Source organism: Falco biarmicus, chromosome 11, assembly GCF_023638135.1.
Source record: "Falco biarmicus isolate bFalBia1 chromosome 11, bFalBia1.pri, whole genome shotgun sequence".
Classification (NCBI taxonomy): domain Eukaryota; kingdom Metazoa; phylum Chordata; class Aves; order Falconiformes; family Falconidae; genus Falco; species Falco biarmicus.
The window spans coordinates 24,739,994-24,757,772 of NC_079298.1; the positions used below are offsets into that span (position 1 = coordinate 24,739,994).

The 17,779-nt window shown below is 35.7% G+C and overlaps 1 protein-coding gene across 4 annotated transcripts in view; it reads right to left on the reverse strand.

Moving 5' to 3' along the window:
* COL11A1 (collagen type XI alpha 1 chain) overlaps nucleotides 1-17,779 on the reverse strand; it is a 160,294-nt gene that overhangs the window by 56,214 nt on the left and 86,301 nt on the right. For all 4 annotated transcript variants that reach the window (XM_056356276.1, XM_056356277.1, XM_056356278.1 and 1 more), the window contains 9 exons: nucleotides 16,502-16,555; nucleotides 15,461-15,568; nucleotides 12,612-12,665; nucleotides 9,596-9,649; nucleotides 7,422-7,466; nucleotides 7,238-7,291; nucleotides 7,100-7,144; nucleotides 3,144-3,197; nucleotides 2,228-2,281 (listed from right to left, as the gene is read on the reverse strand). In XM_056356276.1, the coding sequence (XP_056212251.1) occupies nucleotides 2,228-2,281; nucleotides 3,144-3,197; nucleotides 7,100-7,144; nucleotides 7,238-7,291; nucleotides 7,422-7,466; nucleotides 9,596-9,649; nucleotides 12,612-12,665; nucleotides 15,461-15,568; nucleotides 16,502-16,555 (522 nt within the window). The remainder of the gene's footprint in view (nucleotides 1-2,227; nucleotides 2,282-3,143; nucleotides 3,198-7,099; nucleotides 7,145-7,237; nucleotides 7,292-7,421; nucleotides 7,467-9,595; nucleotides 9,650-12,611; nucleotides 12,666-15,460; nucleotides 15,569-16,501; nucleotides 16,556-17,779) is intronic.

Sequence of the window (17,779 nt, forward strand, 5' to 3'; positions counted from 1 at the left end):
ACTGGGGGAAAAAGCTGTAACTTTTTCTCCACTAACACTTACCTCAGTTGCTGTCAATATATGCTTATTATTCCATAAGCAAGCTGCAAAATGCAATCTGGGAATCTGACTAATTTATTAAGCTTGAGTATGTCTCTTAGCCTAATTCCCTAATTGCTGTAATGCCCACATGCACCACTGAACTTTAATGAGATATATGCCTAAATAAGAAACAGAGGTCTAAAGACCCTGATTTACCAGTGAATGCAATGAAAGTTTTGATTTATACATTAAAAAAATCTGAAATGGAAATAGTAATCAAAAAAAAAAGTCAACAAGTCTACTTTTTGTTTTTTAAAAAATCTCTTCTTTCTACTAAAACATATACATGAGAGCCCATGGGAGAAAAATATTTTAAAACTAATTCTGGCCCAAGTATCAATATACACAGGGCAGAAAACAACCCTAATGAAAAGCTGCATTTGCTCCTAGTTACTCAAGTTATGTATCAGTCTAACCCCACTAAACTCAAAGGATCCAAAAGTAGAGAACCATAGTACTGATTGAACCCAGAAGGACCTGGCCCAAACATCACACAGTAGCAGAGCCCATAGTTTCATTGTATTTTGTATCTTTCCTTTCTAGTTGTAAGTGAAATAAAGAAATCATAGAATGGCTGAGGTTGGAAGAGACCTCAGGAGGTCATTTGGTGCAACTGCCCCGCTCAAGCTGGGCCACTGAGAACTGGTTGGCCAAGAATATGTCCAGATGGCTTTTAAATATCTCCAAGGATGGAGACTGCAAGCTCTCTGGGTAATCTGTTCCAGTGCTCAGTCACACTCAAAGTGTAAAAGTGTTTCCTGATGTTCAGGTAGAACCTCTCATGTTTCAGTTCATGCCCATTGTCCCTTGTCCTGTCACCAGGCACCACTTAGAAGAGCCAGGGCTCCACCTTCTTTACACCCTCCCTTCAGGTATTTATATACTTAGAGAAAATTTGATCTGGACCTTCTCTTCTCTAGTCTAAACAGTTCCAGCTCTATCAGCCTTTACTCACAGGAGAGATGGTTCAGTCCCTTAATCATCTTAGCGGCCCTTTGCTGGCCTCGCTCTCTCTCTAGTACTGAGGAGTCCAGAACTGGAAACAATACTCCTGGCCTCACCAGGGCTGAACAGAAGGGACAGATCACCCTACTGCAGCCCACGATACTATTGGCATTCTTTGTCGTAATGGCACATAACTGGCTCATGTTCAAATAAATAAGAATAAAGGGAAAATACTAACTGTGTTTTTTATTTTTATCAGACTAAAGAACAACGTTGAGCTTCCTGCATTCTAAACAATGATTAAAATTCAGTCTTACACAAGACTGGTCTTCATATGTTGCATTGTAAAGAAAAAGAACAAAGAAGTAGTCAATAATATTTCTGACACACACTAAAAAGCCACTATCTTTGCAAAGCATTATAATGCTACAGTACTAGCATAAGAAAATACAGTTTTTCAGAATTTACATTCTGTGCTCCTCCTTCCAGCAGTGGAAGTGAGTCAGCAGTCACTAACAGATTTCCATTGAACCTGGAACACAAAACGTATTTAACCGAATGTAGAGAAATGAGATGCTAAGGAATTTTTTCTCTAAATTCATTTGTGGCTTTCTGTAGCTCGGAAAAATCTGAATAAGAATTTTATTTTATTTCAGTGGGATAGGAGTAAAGTTTTGGCACTACAGAACTAGACCAGAATTTACTCATTGTGATTCTTAGGGGGATTACATAGGATACAATTTCAAAATTGAAGGTTTTTTTCACAGATTGAATCATTTCTGATCCTACTTTCCAAAGGTGTTAGCTTATCAGTTTCCTATTTGCTTATCATTAGTAAATTTTTATTATGTTATTACTTATGTTATATTGCATTCAGTGAGAAAAGAACAATTTAGTAATCGCCTGACAAATCTCTTCTAAAAATGAGATATGAATACGAATTTCTTTACTTCTATTGACTATTTAAGCTCATTGTGATGTTACTAATAGGGTATAGCAAAAAGAAACCTCTCCCTTGTAGCATGGAAACAAAATAAAGCTTTCTCATGCCCAACATATCAACCATCAGAAAACTACAGTTATATAACCTCTCAGTCCCAGCCTCTTCCCCTTTTCTCTGTTGTCTCTGTTTCTTTAGTTTTGACCATATGATCATGACCTTTGGAGGTTTACAACACTAACATAGAGCACATTTACTTACAGTCTCACCCCGCTGTCCTGGGTGCCCAGGCAAGCCATCTTTTCCAGGTGGCCCCTGCAATTTTAAAATACATAAAACATTTCTTAGCCATCCTTAATTCTGAAAAACAGTGTGCAATTACCTCTGAGAACCTCTGATCTCTGTTTCTTTCTAGACTAGTCTTCAGTACAGTTTAACTGCTCCTCTATCAGCTAATTGTGATTTGAATAGTACACTTTCCTTGTGTTCTCCCTGCTGTGTGTTAGCAATTGCTTGGACAGTGAGTGTTAGTTTGTCAAATGCATGTTCAAATTGGATTTCTGTAAATTCAGAAATCATGGAAAATCCCTGTACCTCCCTTCCATTTTTCTTTGCTTAATGACTCAGTTAACACAAGACTAAGAATTGCAGGAGTATTTGATGAAATTTCACCTTTTGGCATTGGAAATAAAAATAACAAATGTATTGATAAAAAAAAATCAGGGGTGGTTTGATGCTTTTATACTTCACACGAGCAGAAACATACTGGAAAAGCAGTATAACTAGTTCAGGCTGCAGCTCAAATGTGCTATTACTTCTGTACATTTCTGTAGTAATGAATGTCTCCTTCCCCTTCATTTTTTCCTCAACGAATCAGTTGTTAAAAGAAAATACACACCAGCAAAGTAGTATTTTGCCTAAGCTCGGTCTGTCACCTGGACATTGGCATCAACATACTACAAGATTTTCTGTTTAGTTTATCATGCTGAATGCCATATGAGCTGCACCAATGATCATTTTGAATATATGAGTTCTTCTCTTAGCTTTAGAGCTCAATAAGCATATTTATAATTTGTACATAAACCATTCCTTAAATAAAGTCTTCAAATATTCACTTCAGAAACACTGTATGAAAAATAACATTCCTGTTTACATACTTGATTAAAAAAATACTTACTGGAGGTCCCTTTGGTCCGGGGAATCCAACCGGTCCCTGAGGCCCTTGTGGCCCCTAGTATAAACACAATCAAACAAGTAAAGTTTTACCCTAGCTGTCATGACACTGGATTGAAAAGTTTGCTTCAATTATACATTACATGAACTTCAAATATAAAATATATGAACTCTTCAGATAATGTCTGGTTTAAGTATAAAGCCTCAGCTCCACTACCATAAACATTGATAGCAACAATTCACATGCATAGATGTGGAGGGGATTTCCTGAAAGCAATACTGCCTGTGTAGGAATGCAATAAGAAAGACAAAAACCTATTCATATAAAGTATGTCGCCGTCTGACCCCCGAAACTGTGCATAATAAAGTGCTAATCAACTATGAGTAAGAAACATTTTTTTTTCTATGTAGCATAGAACATTGGAATTAATCAATAATTTGGTGGGTTTTTAAAATTTCAGTCCAACATTAATCTTTGGCTGTTCTTACACTCTGACAATATTTCAAGCCAGTACAACAGTACAAACTTCCAAATAGAATAAGCTTTCCAGAATTACCAGTGACTAAATACAACATCCTTGCTATCATGAAGAATAGTTGAGATAGCTGGGAAAAAAAAAAGATGCACAAACATTTTGTTTATATAATTTTGTATATACAGATCTACATGGAGAGAGGAAATTTTCACGCAGCACGGTTTTACAGATTTCATTAGAGATGATCATGTTAGTGCATTGTGTGTGAATATATACATGTATATACATACACATGTGTACATACATGTATGTCTACATACATCTGGACACATATTTACACAAAGTACTAACTTACATGACTGTTTCTAAAGTTGTCACCAAACAAAATGGAGGCCAGCTTTTAAAATTTATTGCTGATATGCTGAAAGGGACTATGTCAGCTTATTAAAAGAATTTTTCCTGTTTAGTTTTTAATGTGCTAAGTCAAAGAGTAGCAACATGAAAACCTACATGGTCCCACAGCAGAACCATGTACCCCTGTCATATAGAGCAAGATTTTATCCTATTCTACTTGGTATATGTGCAGTTTTGTGAAGATATCAGCTATCAAAAATATGTTAGAGATATTGGTTTGATGCAAAAGACTTGAAGCAGGAGGCCACATCTCCCAAATTATGCTACTGTTTTGCTCCTCTGACAAAGCACCGTTTCTGAGTTCCATAAGCCTCCTTCATTAGAGCCCAGGCTCACTTCCAGAGCATGGCTGCCTCCTGCAGTAGGTGAAGCAGTGTGCAAATACAGCTATGGGAAAGGATCCCTTGTGCCCAACCTGGGAGAATTTGCTTTTAAGTGTATCTTATTCCAGGGTAGACCTTGATTATACTGTAATACGAAACCTGAGTCAACTAAGAAGAGTCAACTTTGCTAGGCAAAGGATCTTTGTGATCTCGTTGTACCTTGCAAAAGAGGTGTAAGGTGGTTCCTGAAACCACCACAACACACAAATATGTTCCATATGAGGATTTAGTTTTTTTTTTTTATTCTGCTGTCTCTGTGAACAAATGACCTTTCCTCATTTGCTTCTGGGTATAACATAAAGCATAAAGGTTCCAAAACAATGAAGGAGTTTAATAGAGGAAAACTATTAAAATTGACGCAGCTACTGGCCAAAATATATGAAAGAAAGTGGTCGCTCTTAGGAACTGGGTTATAAAAGCACAATTCAAACTTTTACCATTAATTCCACCTTCTTCCTCATAAATTCCCACTGTACTTTGATCTGCACATCTTGAGGGCTTTTAAGGAAAGATTTGCATAATTTTTTTTATTCACAATATGCTTTGCAGATTTCAAGCCACTGGACTGATGGATTATGTGAGAAAAAGCACTAGAATATTAACAGCATGTTATAAAAATTATATTTTTGGGTTTTGTCATTAAATTCCATTTTAACAGTAGCAAGACAGGACAGATTATTTAACGTTTATGTGTGTGGTACTTTAAATATTCTCAGCAGAGTAGAAATGACAGTTCTGGTTTTTGGCTGACATTCACCCCTATTGGGAAGCAAATAAGATACCTCACACATTACATAAATGATATGAGATGTGATGCTCTGCGATTCTTCAGCTATTTGCTCTGATCAGTTTCTCTCCAGGGGTGCCTTCATCTTGGATTGATCTGCCATTGTTTTCAGTCCCCCAAGGCTTCTCTTCCTCATACCCTCTTGGAGCTGTCAGTAAACTCCTCCTTCACACCACTGCTATTCACATTCTGGTGGTCTGCCTCTGATGTTCCTCCTCAGCTTAAAAGAACTTAAAGTTCCTTCCTTGGATTGTGCCTAGCTCTCTGCATCCAACATCCCAGTTAAATCATTTGTCTCTTGAATCCCAGTTTTCTGCCCACATCTCTTACTTGCCACGTCATCCTTGTCTCACCCAAACTTTTCACTTATTCCTGCTGTTCATATTCCACTTGGTACATTGTCTTTCACTTGATATAGAGGTACTTTCAACTTCCTGCAGCCTCCCTTGGAGTGTTGCCTTGCATATGTACTGGCTACGGTCTAGTCCTCAGTCCTCAACTTACCTACTGTTCTATTCTACTTACTCCTCTTACCGCAAGAACCACTGTCCTGCCCCACTAACCAGTCTCAGACAGTTAAGTAACATTCTGCTTCAGGAATAAAAGAGCTAAACTGATGAGTTTACTAACTTTTATTTCCAGTGCACTTGGTATTAATTTTTTTGGCTTTCAGTCAAAAGGGAAGGAATCCTTTTCTTAAGCAGAAAAATGTGACATTAGATATGCAGGCATGTGTGATCCTTTACATATGTATAGCAGATGTTTATTAATACTCTGCTTGCAACTGCTAAGGATAAGCCAAACAAAATTAACCTTAATTGCTTTCTGCAGACACAGAAACTGAAATTGAGATTTCTAGAACACACTCACATCATGCTCCTGTTATCATTAGTTTTATGGATGTCCTTATCTCCAGTAATCAACTCAATCAAACCATGTGGTCTGATCAAGTGGCCTTTTTACTTTTCCAGTTTGCTTAGCTGTTCTAGCAAAATCAGTTTGCTGTTGTTCTGCCAGTATTGTTACACTAACTGAGCATGTATTCAACAAACAAATAGTGTAACAAAGTGACATTATGGAGCACGGGAAAATGCACAAGGACCTCCCTCCAGGAGAGTAAGATCACTGGGACTTGGGAGTGGGTACTGGGAAAAGATTCATAGATTCTCTACCTGAAAAAGGTTAGTGGTTTAATGAAATATGACTACAAAAGAAAAGTTTCTTAGGCTTTGCAAAAACAGTCTGGCAGAGAGCATGTCCACTTAAACTGAGTTGGTTTTCAAGTGTTGCAATTACAAATCTGATTTATTAATATTGTTTTTCTATATACCACTGTGTAATGGGCCAACTGTATATTGAATTTGTGTATTGATTAGTAAGATAATAGCAAGCAGAAAATTTTATTTTAGCAAGCACATTAGGATTTCTCAAGCATGCAGAAAGTAGGTTGAAGGGAATTCTTAGCTAATCAGAACAAAAAAGTCAGCTGCTTCGACAAGCTTCTGGAGATGGCTTAAGTGATCTGAAAATCCAATAAACAAGCAGTAAGCTGCAGTAAATGGGGCATTCTTAAGAGCATAGGCTAGTAAGTACAACTGTAATTTGCAAGGGCATAATACAAAGTGCATGGATATAATATAAACTATGTATGTATTCTCTGTGTCCTGTATGTACAAAACTGAGCTACAGATGGAAGAAGTTTCAGTGAGCTTCAGCTACCCCATTCATAACTTTCTGAAAAGCACCATTGGAATTGAGGTTTTGTTAGCTCTGGTTACTCTGATCAAAGAAGGGAAAAGATGTGAGGGGGAGAACTACAAATAAAACAACCCTTCCACCCTCAAATCACACTGCTACCTAGTGGGGAAAACCAACATGTACATAAATAGCTTTCACATACCCTTTCACCTGGTGGGCCAGGAGGACCATCATTGCCTGCAGTACCCTAGAAAGGAAAGGCAGTATGTTAAAGGATTGAACCTCTATTTAATTTAAAAGAAACAGCCTGTAGCCAATCTACAGTGTACCTGACAATTACCTTTGGACCTGGTTTGCCAGTAGGACCTCTGGGACCTCTTGAGCCTCTTGGACCCTGTCAATTTAACACAGATGCACTTGAAGATAATTATTGGATACTATCATTAAATCAAAATAATTCTTCACAATATAATGGAGGCAATTAATATACGAAAGCCTCTAAATTGCAAAGCAAAAGTACATACTGTTGGTCCTCGCTGTCCTCTGGGGCCTGGTTTGCCATGTAATCCCTGTAGAGAAAAAGTTCACAGAAATCATCTTAGCAGGCATTGTATTTGTGAGATATTTTTTTTTTTACTGAAGCGGAGCAAAATGCAACTCCCTTAGGTTTAAATGTTATTTTGTCTTTAAGTATCTACTTTACATTTCAATTTAAAGAATCATGGTCCTTGATAAAATTTATTGTCTTTCTGAGTTCACTGGGACTTGTAGCTAAATGTGCTAAATTTGCCTCAGAGTCAGATTCTGTCATAGGCATTAGAATTATAAACTGCGTTAAAATAGTAGTGAAGATGGCACAGAATAAGCAGAGTCTCTCTGCAGTAGTCTAAAGGACTCAGCATCATTTCCAATATAATAATAGCCTTGAAGACAAAAGCTCCCAGGTTCCCATGGACAGCTCCCCAGTTAACAGAAAAGAAAGGGCAAGCCTTTTTTTTTTTTTTTTTTTGTAACAGAAATAAAGACCTACCAGGATTCTGCACACTTGCACAGAGACACAGAACTTGCCAGGATACTACTCCTTAATTTTTTGCTTCAATACATCTCCTAATCATACTCAATAGATTTCTTTTGTTAGACTCTGTATTACTATTGCTGTGCAATCTAACACAAAGAAGCTTAAAATTCAAAAGAGTATTCTTCAGATAGAAAAAGAAACCTGATGACTGGTACTTTCTAATTTGTGAGGTAATAAAACACAACCACAACAGAAAATCAGCATTGATATTTTAGCATAAAGCTTGCTTTTATCGGAAACCAATTAAATGCACACACCTGTTTTCTTGTGGTTTTTTTTATATATTGATTTTATTTCACTTATCAAAATAAAAACTACGTGTTGTTCTTAAAATGCAACACAGTTGTGAACTTCTCAGGGACAAAGACTGTCTTTCCTAGTACCATTATGCATGGTAGCACAAACCACAACCATATGCCTTTAGCCAAAATTAATAATAATACCTGATCCCCATTAGAAAACCAGGAGTTATTGTCTCATTGATGGTCACCGTAACACATAAGTATACATGCATTTTGATGGTATTAAGAGGTTAGTACCCTAGCTGAATTAAAAGTTTTATGAAGGCCTGATAACGAATCAATATAATTAGATTTTCATAATTTTAAGTCTGTTATTTGATGTTATTATTTTGCTTGGTTGTTGTTTTTTTTTTTTTAAATCTGATATCTTTATTAGCAGTCATATCTCATTTTTCCCAACAAGGGTAAACTCAACATTGTTTTATTGCTTGTGTATATCCATAACAACATATGTTTATCTTAGCTAAAATAATACAAAAACAATTTAAATCATACATAAACAATGCAAATGCAAGTGGATTTCACATAATTTAACTATAAATCATGAATTCCAGCTTGGTTTTGTGCTGCAAATTAAAACAGATTCTTAAGAACAATTATATACGTTAATTCAGTTTGACCTTAAGTTGCTACCATCTATGAATGGCGATTCATGCTCTTAATTTCATCTTTCTAACATGACCTGCTATGTTTAATTGAGCTTTAGAGACAACAGCACACTGTCCTTTCTAACCTATATTTCGTTGTTATAGTTTGAAGAATATGTGTAAGAGATTTTCTCTCACCTGCTTCAAGTAAACAAAGAAGCAAAGCTGTCATTTTACATTTTGTAATATATGTAATAGTACATGTTCTTCATCTTGTCTGGTATATTTTGTATTTTCAATGCTCAGCCTATAAAAAAGCTCATGGCAAGTCAGAATACTTATGAAATACGAGTTGAATTTTCTTGAGGGTAAATTGCATGGTAGCAGGATAATTCATAGGATACAGGAACATAGTTCTTGCCAACTCACTCAGCTATCCTGTCAAAACATGCTTCAGCAAAGGTGTTTTCTCTTTTTCAGATATATAATTATAGTAGCATACACAGTGAGAAAGTGTCCAAGTTCCTGTATATTTAGATTAATACCTTTAAGAATGAGAATGAGTGTCTCAGTAGGTCCTATTTTACATAACTGTAGAGATTCACCTTAAGTGTGAAAAGCCTGTTTTTATAGTTCTTTAGACTGTAGCTTGTATCCTTAGGTTTCAGTGACTTCCCATAGCACTGAGTTCTAAAGTTAATTAAGTGTCATGCAAGTGTGAATTATCATACCCTTGCACCTTTCTCTCCATTGGCACCTGGAAATCCTGGGAAACCAGTTGAGCCCTGTGTAAGAAACCAATGCAAATATCAGAGGATATCAACAGCAAAACAGTAGTATAGCCAACATTTAATTTATATGTAAAGCACACTGCAAAGCCATGTACATTGTACATGTCAAACTTGCAAGTGTGACAGCTCTGATGAATAGCTGTAAATTGACTTACCATAATGTCTTCAGTCCAGCATGCATTAGAAAAATCAATGTATAGAATGGACATTATTTGTCATCTTATTAGACAATATTCATTAAATCTACACCATTTTTAAAAGTAGGAAAGAAACTATCAGTAACAGCGCACTAGAAATAACTGTATCATAATGAAGAGGAACAAACAAAGCCATGTTGCCTCACAGTATAATAATTCTTTTACAAAATAACTTCATTCAAAATAATTGTAAGGTGTTTCCACATGGTCCTCCATTCAGTTCACTGAGCTGTAAATCACTTCAGGTGCTTTATTCACTGTAAGCTGTCCACTGGCCAGTTTCATTTAACTGATACATGCAATTTGTAATGTGCTTATATGTTCATCTAATAAGCATAATTTATAAGATTATCTGGCTTGAAACTGCTTCCAGGCATTATTCCACTTTCTCTTTTTTTCTCCTCTTTCCTTCGGCTAACTGTCCAGTCTAATCTCAACAGTACTGCTTTCTTCTATGCTGGTCCAGTGGGACAGCAGACTTGTTACCTGCCAAGGTGTTAATTTGTCATAAGGGACCTGGGGTCAAACAGCTGATAGGCTTGATAAAATATACTTTTAAAGTGACTGGATATGAAAATCAAAGCAGTGTTTGGTTTGGTCAGCCACTAAAACTACTGGCCAGATTCCCTGCTGTGATAACGCATCTATATCTCTGCAGCTTGCTGTTAGTATTTTAGTGCTAAATAAAATATATATAACAAAACCATAAAATAGAATTTCTTGGTGCTCTTCTTTGAAATAATATTTTTTTCCTTTTTTCTCTTTTTCTTACTTATGTTTTCCCTTTAATGACCTTGTTTCATACAAACATTCCCATTATGCATTAATAACTTAGGGGCAGTACAACTTCACTGACACTGATTCTAATGAAACCCTGGCTGATATTCACTAGTGGGAGAAAAATAAAGAGATTTTCCTCTCTTTTTTTTCCTTTCTTTTTCCTTCCTTTTTTAATTCTTCACCAGTTATAACAAAATGTGAATAAACCTGTGAAAATTCTACTCTCTGAAGCCCAAGCATGTTCTTTATAATTAAAAGGCCAGAGGAAAAAAACCCCTTCCAATGACCGGGCATTAATAAGCATTATTTAGTTATAAATATCTTATACCTATGGTATTTTTTGCAATTGTGTTAATCAATAGGGGCTGGACAGGAGAAAAAACCTGAAAATTATCAGATAATGGCAGCACTCTAAGAACAATTGTCAGAAGAAAAATAATGAAAATCAAGTAAGTAACAACAAAAAGAACAAAAAGAACCTTCTTGACACACTGGAACAAGTGTTCTGATGCTTCTTTTTTTCTCTCTCCCTTATGTTAATTTGAACTGGACTGTGAATAAGTTTCACAACAAGTCTTTAGTGAGTTGATGTATTGTAGCTGTCATTAATCTTTCTTGGAAGTTTAAGCAACAAATGAGAAAAGCAAACAGTGAACGCAGCTTGAGAATTGTTTTCAGTTTTAATGTGATAAAAATTTAATGTAATGAAATTCTTGATCGTCTGCTGAAAAGAAAATCAATCGACTTTTATTTGAAGTGTTAGATCATTTTTGTTCTTAGAACTGAATAATGTAAATCCTCTTTTATCTTAGACTTCTCAAGACAGTTCTAACTGAGAATGAAAAAAAGAGACTGAAAATTCAGACATTGGAGTTCAGAAACAGAAGCAAAACCCCATGTTTCTCAAGGTGAATAGTTTTCATTAATATCCTTCATAGACCATTTTGATATTTTTCACTAACACAGAGTGTTCAATGAATACATTCTTCAGATAGTTCATTCACTTGACTGAAAAGGGCCAAAGTATAGGCCAGAGTCAGAAACACACTTTGCTTAGCCAGCCAGGAAGTTGAATTTCTTCCAAAAAATCATGATTTCAAATTTGAAAATAAAAACAGATCCCAATGTAGAGCAAAACTGAGGATTTTACTGCAGTTTGATTGTTCAGTTGTGTAGAAGGGATAAGGGAATATTTTACTTGTGATATTTCCTTAGATGAATCTTCTTTGAGACAGACTGGAGATGCAATGTCTCCTTGATGGCCTTCTCTACACTGGGAAATGTCTGTATAATTATGGTTTTATTCAATGTTTTCTTTCTTCCTAATCTCAGAAAACAGAGTTTGCCATTAATTTAGCATGGCCATTTCCTAAAGCCGTGTTAGGATGACCTTGTTAAAAATATGTTTCATAAAAATGTTTTAAAAATATGTCTTCACTTAAACTAGAAACCACCTATATGGTTTTCTATTGCAATCAAAAGATAAAAGATAGCTGAAGGATAGATGCAGGCACATAAATCAACTAATGGATGGGTTTTGTTACATTTGTCTTAACAGAAGCAAAAGGAAAACATGATGAGAATCCTTGTACCACATAGAAAATTCCCACCACCATCAGCATCCATTTGGTGGTCAATATAGTGCTCATTCTCTTTCAAGCATATCAGCAGTTCCTTTGTTTTCAAATTCTTTAATGCATGCTAGTCTGATGCTTGCACAAAAACACAACTCATGAAAGGATGGCAAAGGTTTAAAGGCAGTATTGTTAAGAGGAAAGATAGTCCTCCTTAAATAGCCTACCTTAGGGAATGCAACATTTGTAAAGGTTTTACTTCAGAGCACTATTGTCAAGAAAGGAAATGTGAAAAAATGACCCTTCCTTCGATGCCCACACCCTGCCTCCCCAAACACACAAATAAAATAACTGCCATTGTGACTAATGTCAAAAGTCAAGATATACAGCTCATTTACAGCTCACCTTTGGACCTTGTCTTCCAGGATATCCTGGCAATCCGGGTACACCAAGCTTACCCTGCAATAAGGCGGTATTAAATTTTATTTTATCCTCCTTAGTGGTTCAGCAAACTTCTGTAGAGAATATTTTTTCCACAATAATACCTCATGAAATACATTAGAGTAAATCAATTTCTCATTTCTATTATTAATCACCAGTGGGCTTAGTTCTGCAAACTTAAATAAAAATCCTACTCCAATGAATGAGTTCAGCAAGGCCAATACCTCAGTGTCTTCCTTTTTTCCTCTATGAAGTGCTGTGCAGTGACGTGGGGCTGAAATCATTAAGCTATTAATATTCTCTAAGAAATCAAGGTGTTAATAGGTTTGTGAGAAGAAATCCTTTTTAATTTATACTGTGTGATGACTGCTTTGTTTTTCACAGATTTTTCATCAATAGGCATTTGAAGAATCCTACCTCACTGACTATTTGCTGATAATAGATTTGTCAACGAATCTTACCAACCTGCTGTGGTCAGAAAGGGCAACAGTATGAGCAGTCTGATCAACACTGACATTACCCATTCCTAGAAATGAAATACAGTACCCTACCCCACTGAATTGGTCTCTTCAGATGCCTAGAAGATGAGTGATGGTTTGCCACTTTCAAAAGGAAGGGAAAACAGTTTCAGTCTTTGAAAGATGGGGATTCTGAGGGAGAATTTGCCTATTTGCCTATATTTCAGACTATTACATCTTGGTCTCAGTGGAAAAGATATGATTATACACCACAATAATGTACTCTGCAGTAATCTTAGATAATGAAAACCAGCAAGGAGACACCTGCATGGGAAAGGAAATTGGACAAAATCAACATGTTCATTTGTAAAAAATGCAGCATGAGAATAACGATGTGGTGTATTATCATATTCATGTAAGTGCATGTGTCTGGCTGAGACATCATTAAAGAAGAATTCTTTGATTTATGAAAATAATTATAGTGCTGCCAGTTATATGTCATACTGACACAAGCTGCACAAATTACCATGATTGAAATGTTTTGCAGCATGACAGCACATAAAACTCTTGCCACATTAAGTGAAAGTTTTGTCCCTAATTTTATGATTAAGCAAGTCCATTTGCCTGGGGTTTGAATGTGGATACGGATGGGGTTTTTTTATTATAAGCTCTTTTCTGATATGTTCCTCAATTTTTGGCACCATACTTGGCAAATCCAGAACAAGACCTTGGGAAAGAGTTTTCTTATCATGGGATCAGCTGAATGTAAAGAGTAAGAGACTACTCTGGCACTTTCATTACTATGAAAGAGGAGTACCTTTGCATTAAATAAGTCATAGGAATGATAAGAGCATTGATAACTGGTCGTACAGTAAACACTTACTTCCCTAATAAAGTGGGTCACAAAGATTATTCCAGTCTTTACACTAAAGTAAGTATCACAGGACCAACATCATAGAACTCTTCTCTAACCCACTCTGTTCTGGCCAAGTATCCATAGAATAGTCAAAAAAAGACGTTTGACATTCAATGGGCAAGAAAAGGTATAAATATTTGTAGAAAAGGGAAAATTAAAACTCCAAGCCCAGCTAACAGTGTTATCAACACCAATAATTTTTTCAAGTATCTTCTGATACTTAAGGTTTCAGATTCTAGACCTGTGGGACTGTAGGAGTCCCATATATCTAATAGTAGAGATGAAATGCTTGAGAACATGAACCTATATTCACATTGAGTAATTTGAATAAGAAGAACTAAAAATAACTCACATTCATATTTAAAAACTAACAACTATAAACCAATGTTTGGTTTGGTTCACTTTGCTTTTTTTACTTGGGTCATAAAGACTTGAGAAAGAGGGAATATATTGTAGATGTCCTCAGTCAATTAATTAATCTGCAGATATCATGACAATACAAATTTTTGTAAGATTCCCAATATTCTCAAATTTTTGTCGGGTCAGCAATACTGAAAACAACTACTGCCATGAAACATATAGCTCTTTCTGGAGAATATAAATACATTGTGGGTGAAGATAATATGATTCTTATTGTATCAGATTGTTTTGCTGATCTAGTTAAAACTGAGTACATTGGCTTTCTGGTGTGAACTCAGCTTGCATTCATGTAGGAGACTAGTTCTGAGTTTCTTATTTTATATGTTCTTTGATTCATGACTTAATGAATCAATTCAATGATGTAATAGCTGCTGAGGTATCTTGCAAAACTGTGAGGAACATTAATTCATAAATAATTCTCAATAGTTAAGTAAACCTGAGAATAAATCTTTGTTGAGGTCAAGATTCTACAGAGATTTGTATTTATCTTTGCACATGTTCTCTCCTGTACTTCATGTGACCATCTTTTTTTTTTTTTTTTTTTTTTTTTTTCAGTCCTCCCTTTTAACAGCCCCTTTTCACTTTTGCCAATCCTATTTTTGGATTTTTATTGGAGATATGTTTTCTGTTTAACACAATCTTCATGTCACAATTTTTCATAATATGACTGTGAATATTAATTCACTTTCCAGCAGCACCTTTATCTTCCTTTGTGCCCAGCTATTTTCTTTGCATCGTATTTTCCTTAGCTGGCATGCACTGTACATAATTTGGGATAAGAATTTAGCTGCCTTACATGCTGATGAAGTACTATAATGCCTTTTTGCATGCTTACAAAATCCTAGTATTATTCAAATGTGAACTCCAGTGGTCTGCTGCAGTAGAGTCTCATAAAAACTACTGTTAGGGAGCTAAAGATTTTGCAGGTATGGAGGCTCTGTTTTTTAGTAATGAAGATCATGGGCTCCCATCTATCTTATGAGGCAATGACATGTTTATGTTGATATCTGGCTACTGACCTTCTCCCCAGCTGGACCAGCAGCACCTGGGTCCCCAGATGGACCTGCTCGGCCTTTCGGACCTTCTGGACCGTCTTCTCCTCGTGGACCTGGCTGACCAATTTCTCCCTAAAACACATCACCTTATAAATACAGAACAATTGCCTTTGTGCATGTATTACAACGACTACCCAAAATTACTTGAAAGTAAGTTCTCAGTAAATGTAAATAGAGATTAGAAACAGAGAATCATAGAATGGTCTGGGTTGGAAGGGACATTTAAAGGTCATCAAGCCCAACCTCCCTGCAATGCAACAGGAACATCTTCAACTAGATCAGGTTGCTCAAAGACACATCCAATTTCCAATCAGGGAAATACTACTGCTTATGTTCACTTATAAATGCAAATACATATAAATCAGGCACCCAATACTACAATCACATGTGTTAAGAGCCAGGTTGCCTTGCCTGAAGAGAGCTGCATTTGGAAACTGTATATTCTTATTTTTCCTTCCTTTAATTGTTTGAAGGCACTCTGACAGTTCATAGAAAGAAAAATGCCTGTATCTAAGTACTTATGTGGATACCATCTTCACAGTTATTTATTTATACAGACAACAGATACAGGCCAGGAGCCTTTTTAGAACCTCCACAACACTTCCTATGAAAGGAATTAAATGTCCATTGAAATAAATAACTAACTTTTTGGAAGAGGTTTGCAAGATGCTAGGTTGGAACGGAAACATCTTTATCCTGGATAGATTAATTTTCCTCAGGCAAATACTGGGGATCTTGGAATCTGGAAAAGGAGATTCCCTAGGAGGAAGCTTAATGAAAAGGATATCCAAGACTAGCATTCCCTTCCTCTTTATAACTGTGCTGTTTTTGATTCACAAGAACCAAAGCTCTAACTCAAATCTGTGCTTGCACAGGAAATAGAAATAATCTAAGATACTAGCTTTTAATTTATTTTTTGTTTAAATTTATTTGTTCACTTCAGTGATCATTTCAGAATAATACTTAAACATTTTAAGAACACATGGGCTGTGAATAAATGCTTACCCGGTCACCTTTAAGACCCATGTCACCTTTAAATCCTGGAAAACCATCTTCACCCTAAAAAAGGCAGACATGCACGTAACAAATTTTAGTAATAAAGAAGATTCTTTTTCTCTGCAGATAGCATAAAAAAATGCATTCACTACAGATTAAAATAATTTGCATAGATAAAGGGAGTGTTTCAGACACCAGAAAACCGAATATGGCTATTGCTATTTTAAAGTATCCATGCACTATAAAAAATTATTTTTTAGTTTGAAATTTCCTAATAACAGCTGTTTAAAGCTGTTTAAAATCTGTTTAAAAATAGAGAAAATAGAATTCTTGTTTTATTATGAATTATCTTGCAAAGTGCTTTCTTAACTCCTAAGCTTTTCTTGATTATCACTCCTCTTAACAAGGTCATCCATTCAATTCACTAAAAAATTGCCGGCAAATTATTCAGTGTTATTCTTTTTGTTAGCAGAGCCTCCTTTTAATTAATTTTTATTTTAAACCAGTGTCTTAAGAGTATCATGAAACGAATAAAGCAGTTAGCTGGTTGTGACATCTTAATAATAAGAGACATTTATTAATGCTCATAACCTAAAATAATTAGTAGTCATCCCTACACAGCAGTTCAATGTCTGGCACTATGGAGCCCTGCCTACTTTCGTTGGCTGATGTGACTGAGAGAAAGTAGAAAACCCAATGGACATTGAGACTGAATCCATATACAGTGGCAAAACAGGTGCACATTATTGTTATTCCTACTGAAAATTACTTATTTGCTGTCTAGTAAATTCTGATAGGGAATTTACTTCAAGCATTTTAAGAGATCTTCATGCTGAAGTACAAGCAGACAGTACTCAGACAAGTTTCATTTATGCCTGTATGAGTGAGATGAGATACAATCTCCAGAGTTGTTCAGTGGAGTCATTCATATTTTGCTCTAGCAGAACTGATCAGCTCTTGGTTCCCTTTTTCTTAGACTAACTCATCATACAACTACTGTTCCAATATCCAGACAACAGTGATTATTGACTGCATTTTTTATCTGATGCTTAGTTATATCCTGGGAACAAAGGTCATTGTGATGAATATGCACATAGTAAAATATTTTACTATGATGCTGTTAGGTTTTTACATGCTGCAGTAATATTGCTGACATAGAATCTGAGTAATATTTGAATTGTCAATAAAGGCAGGAAAAAGTGATATGGTACTCCACGTTAATAAAAATAAAAAAAACAACAAAACCCCAAAAACCACAAGAGAAGCTTTCTATTTCATCCTCACTTT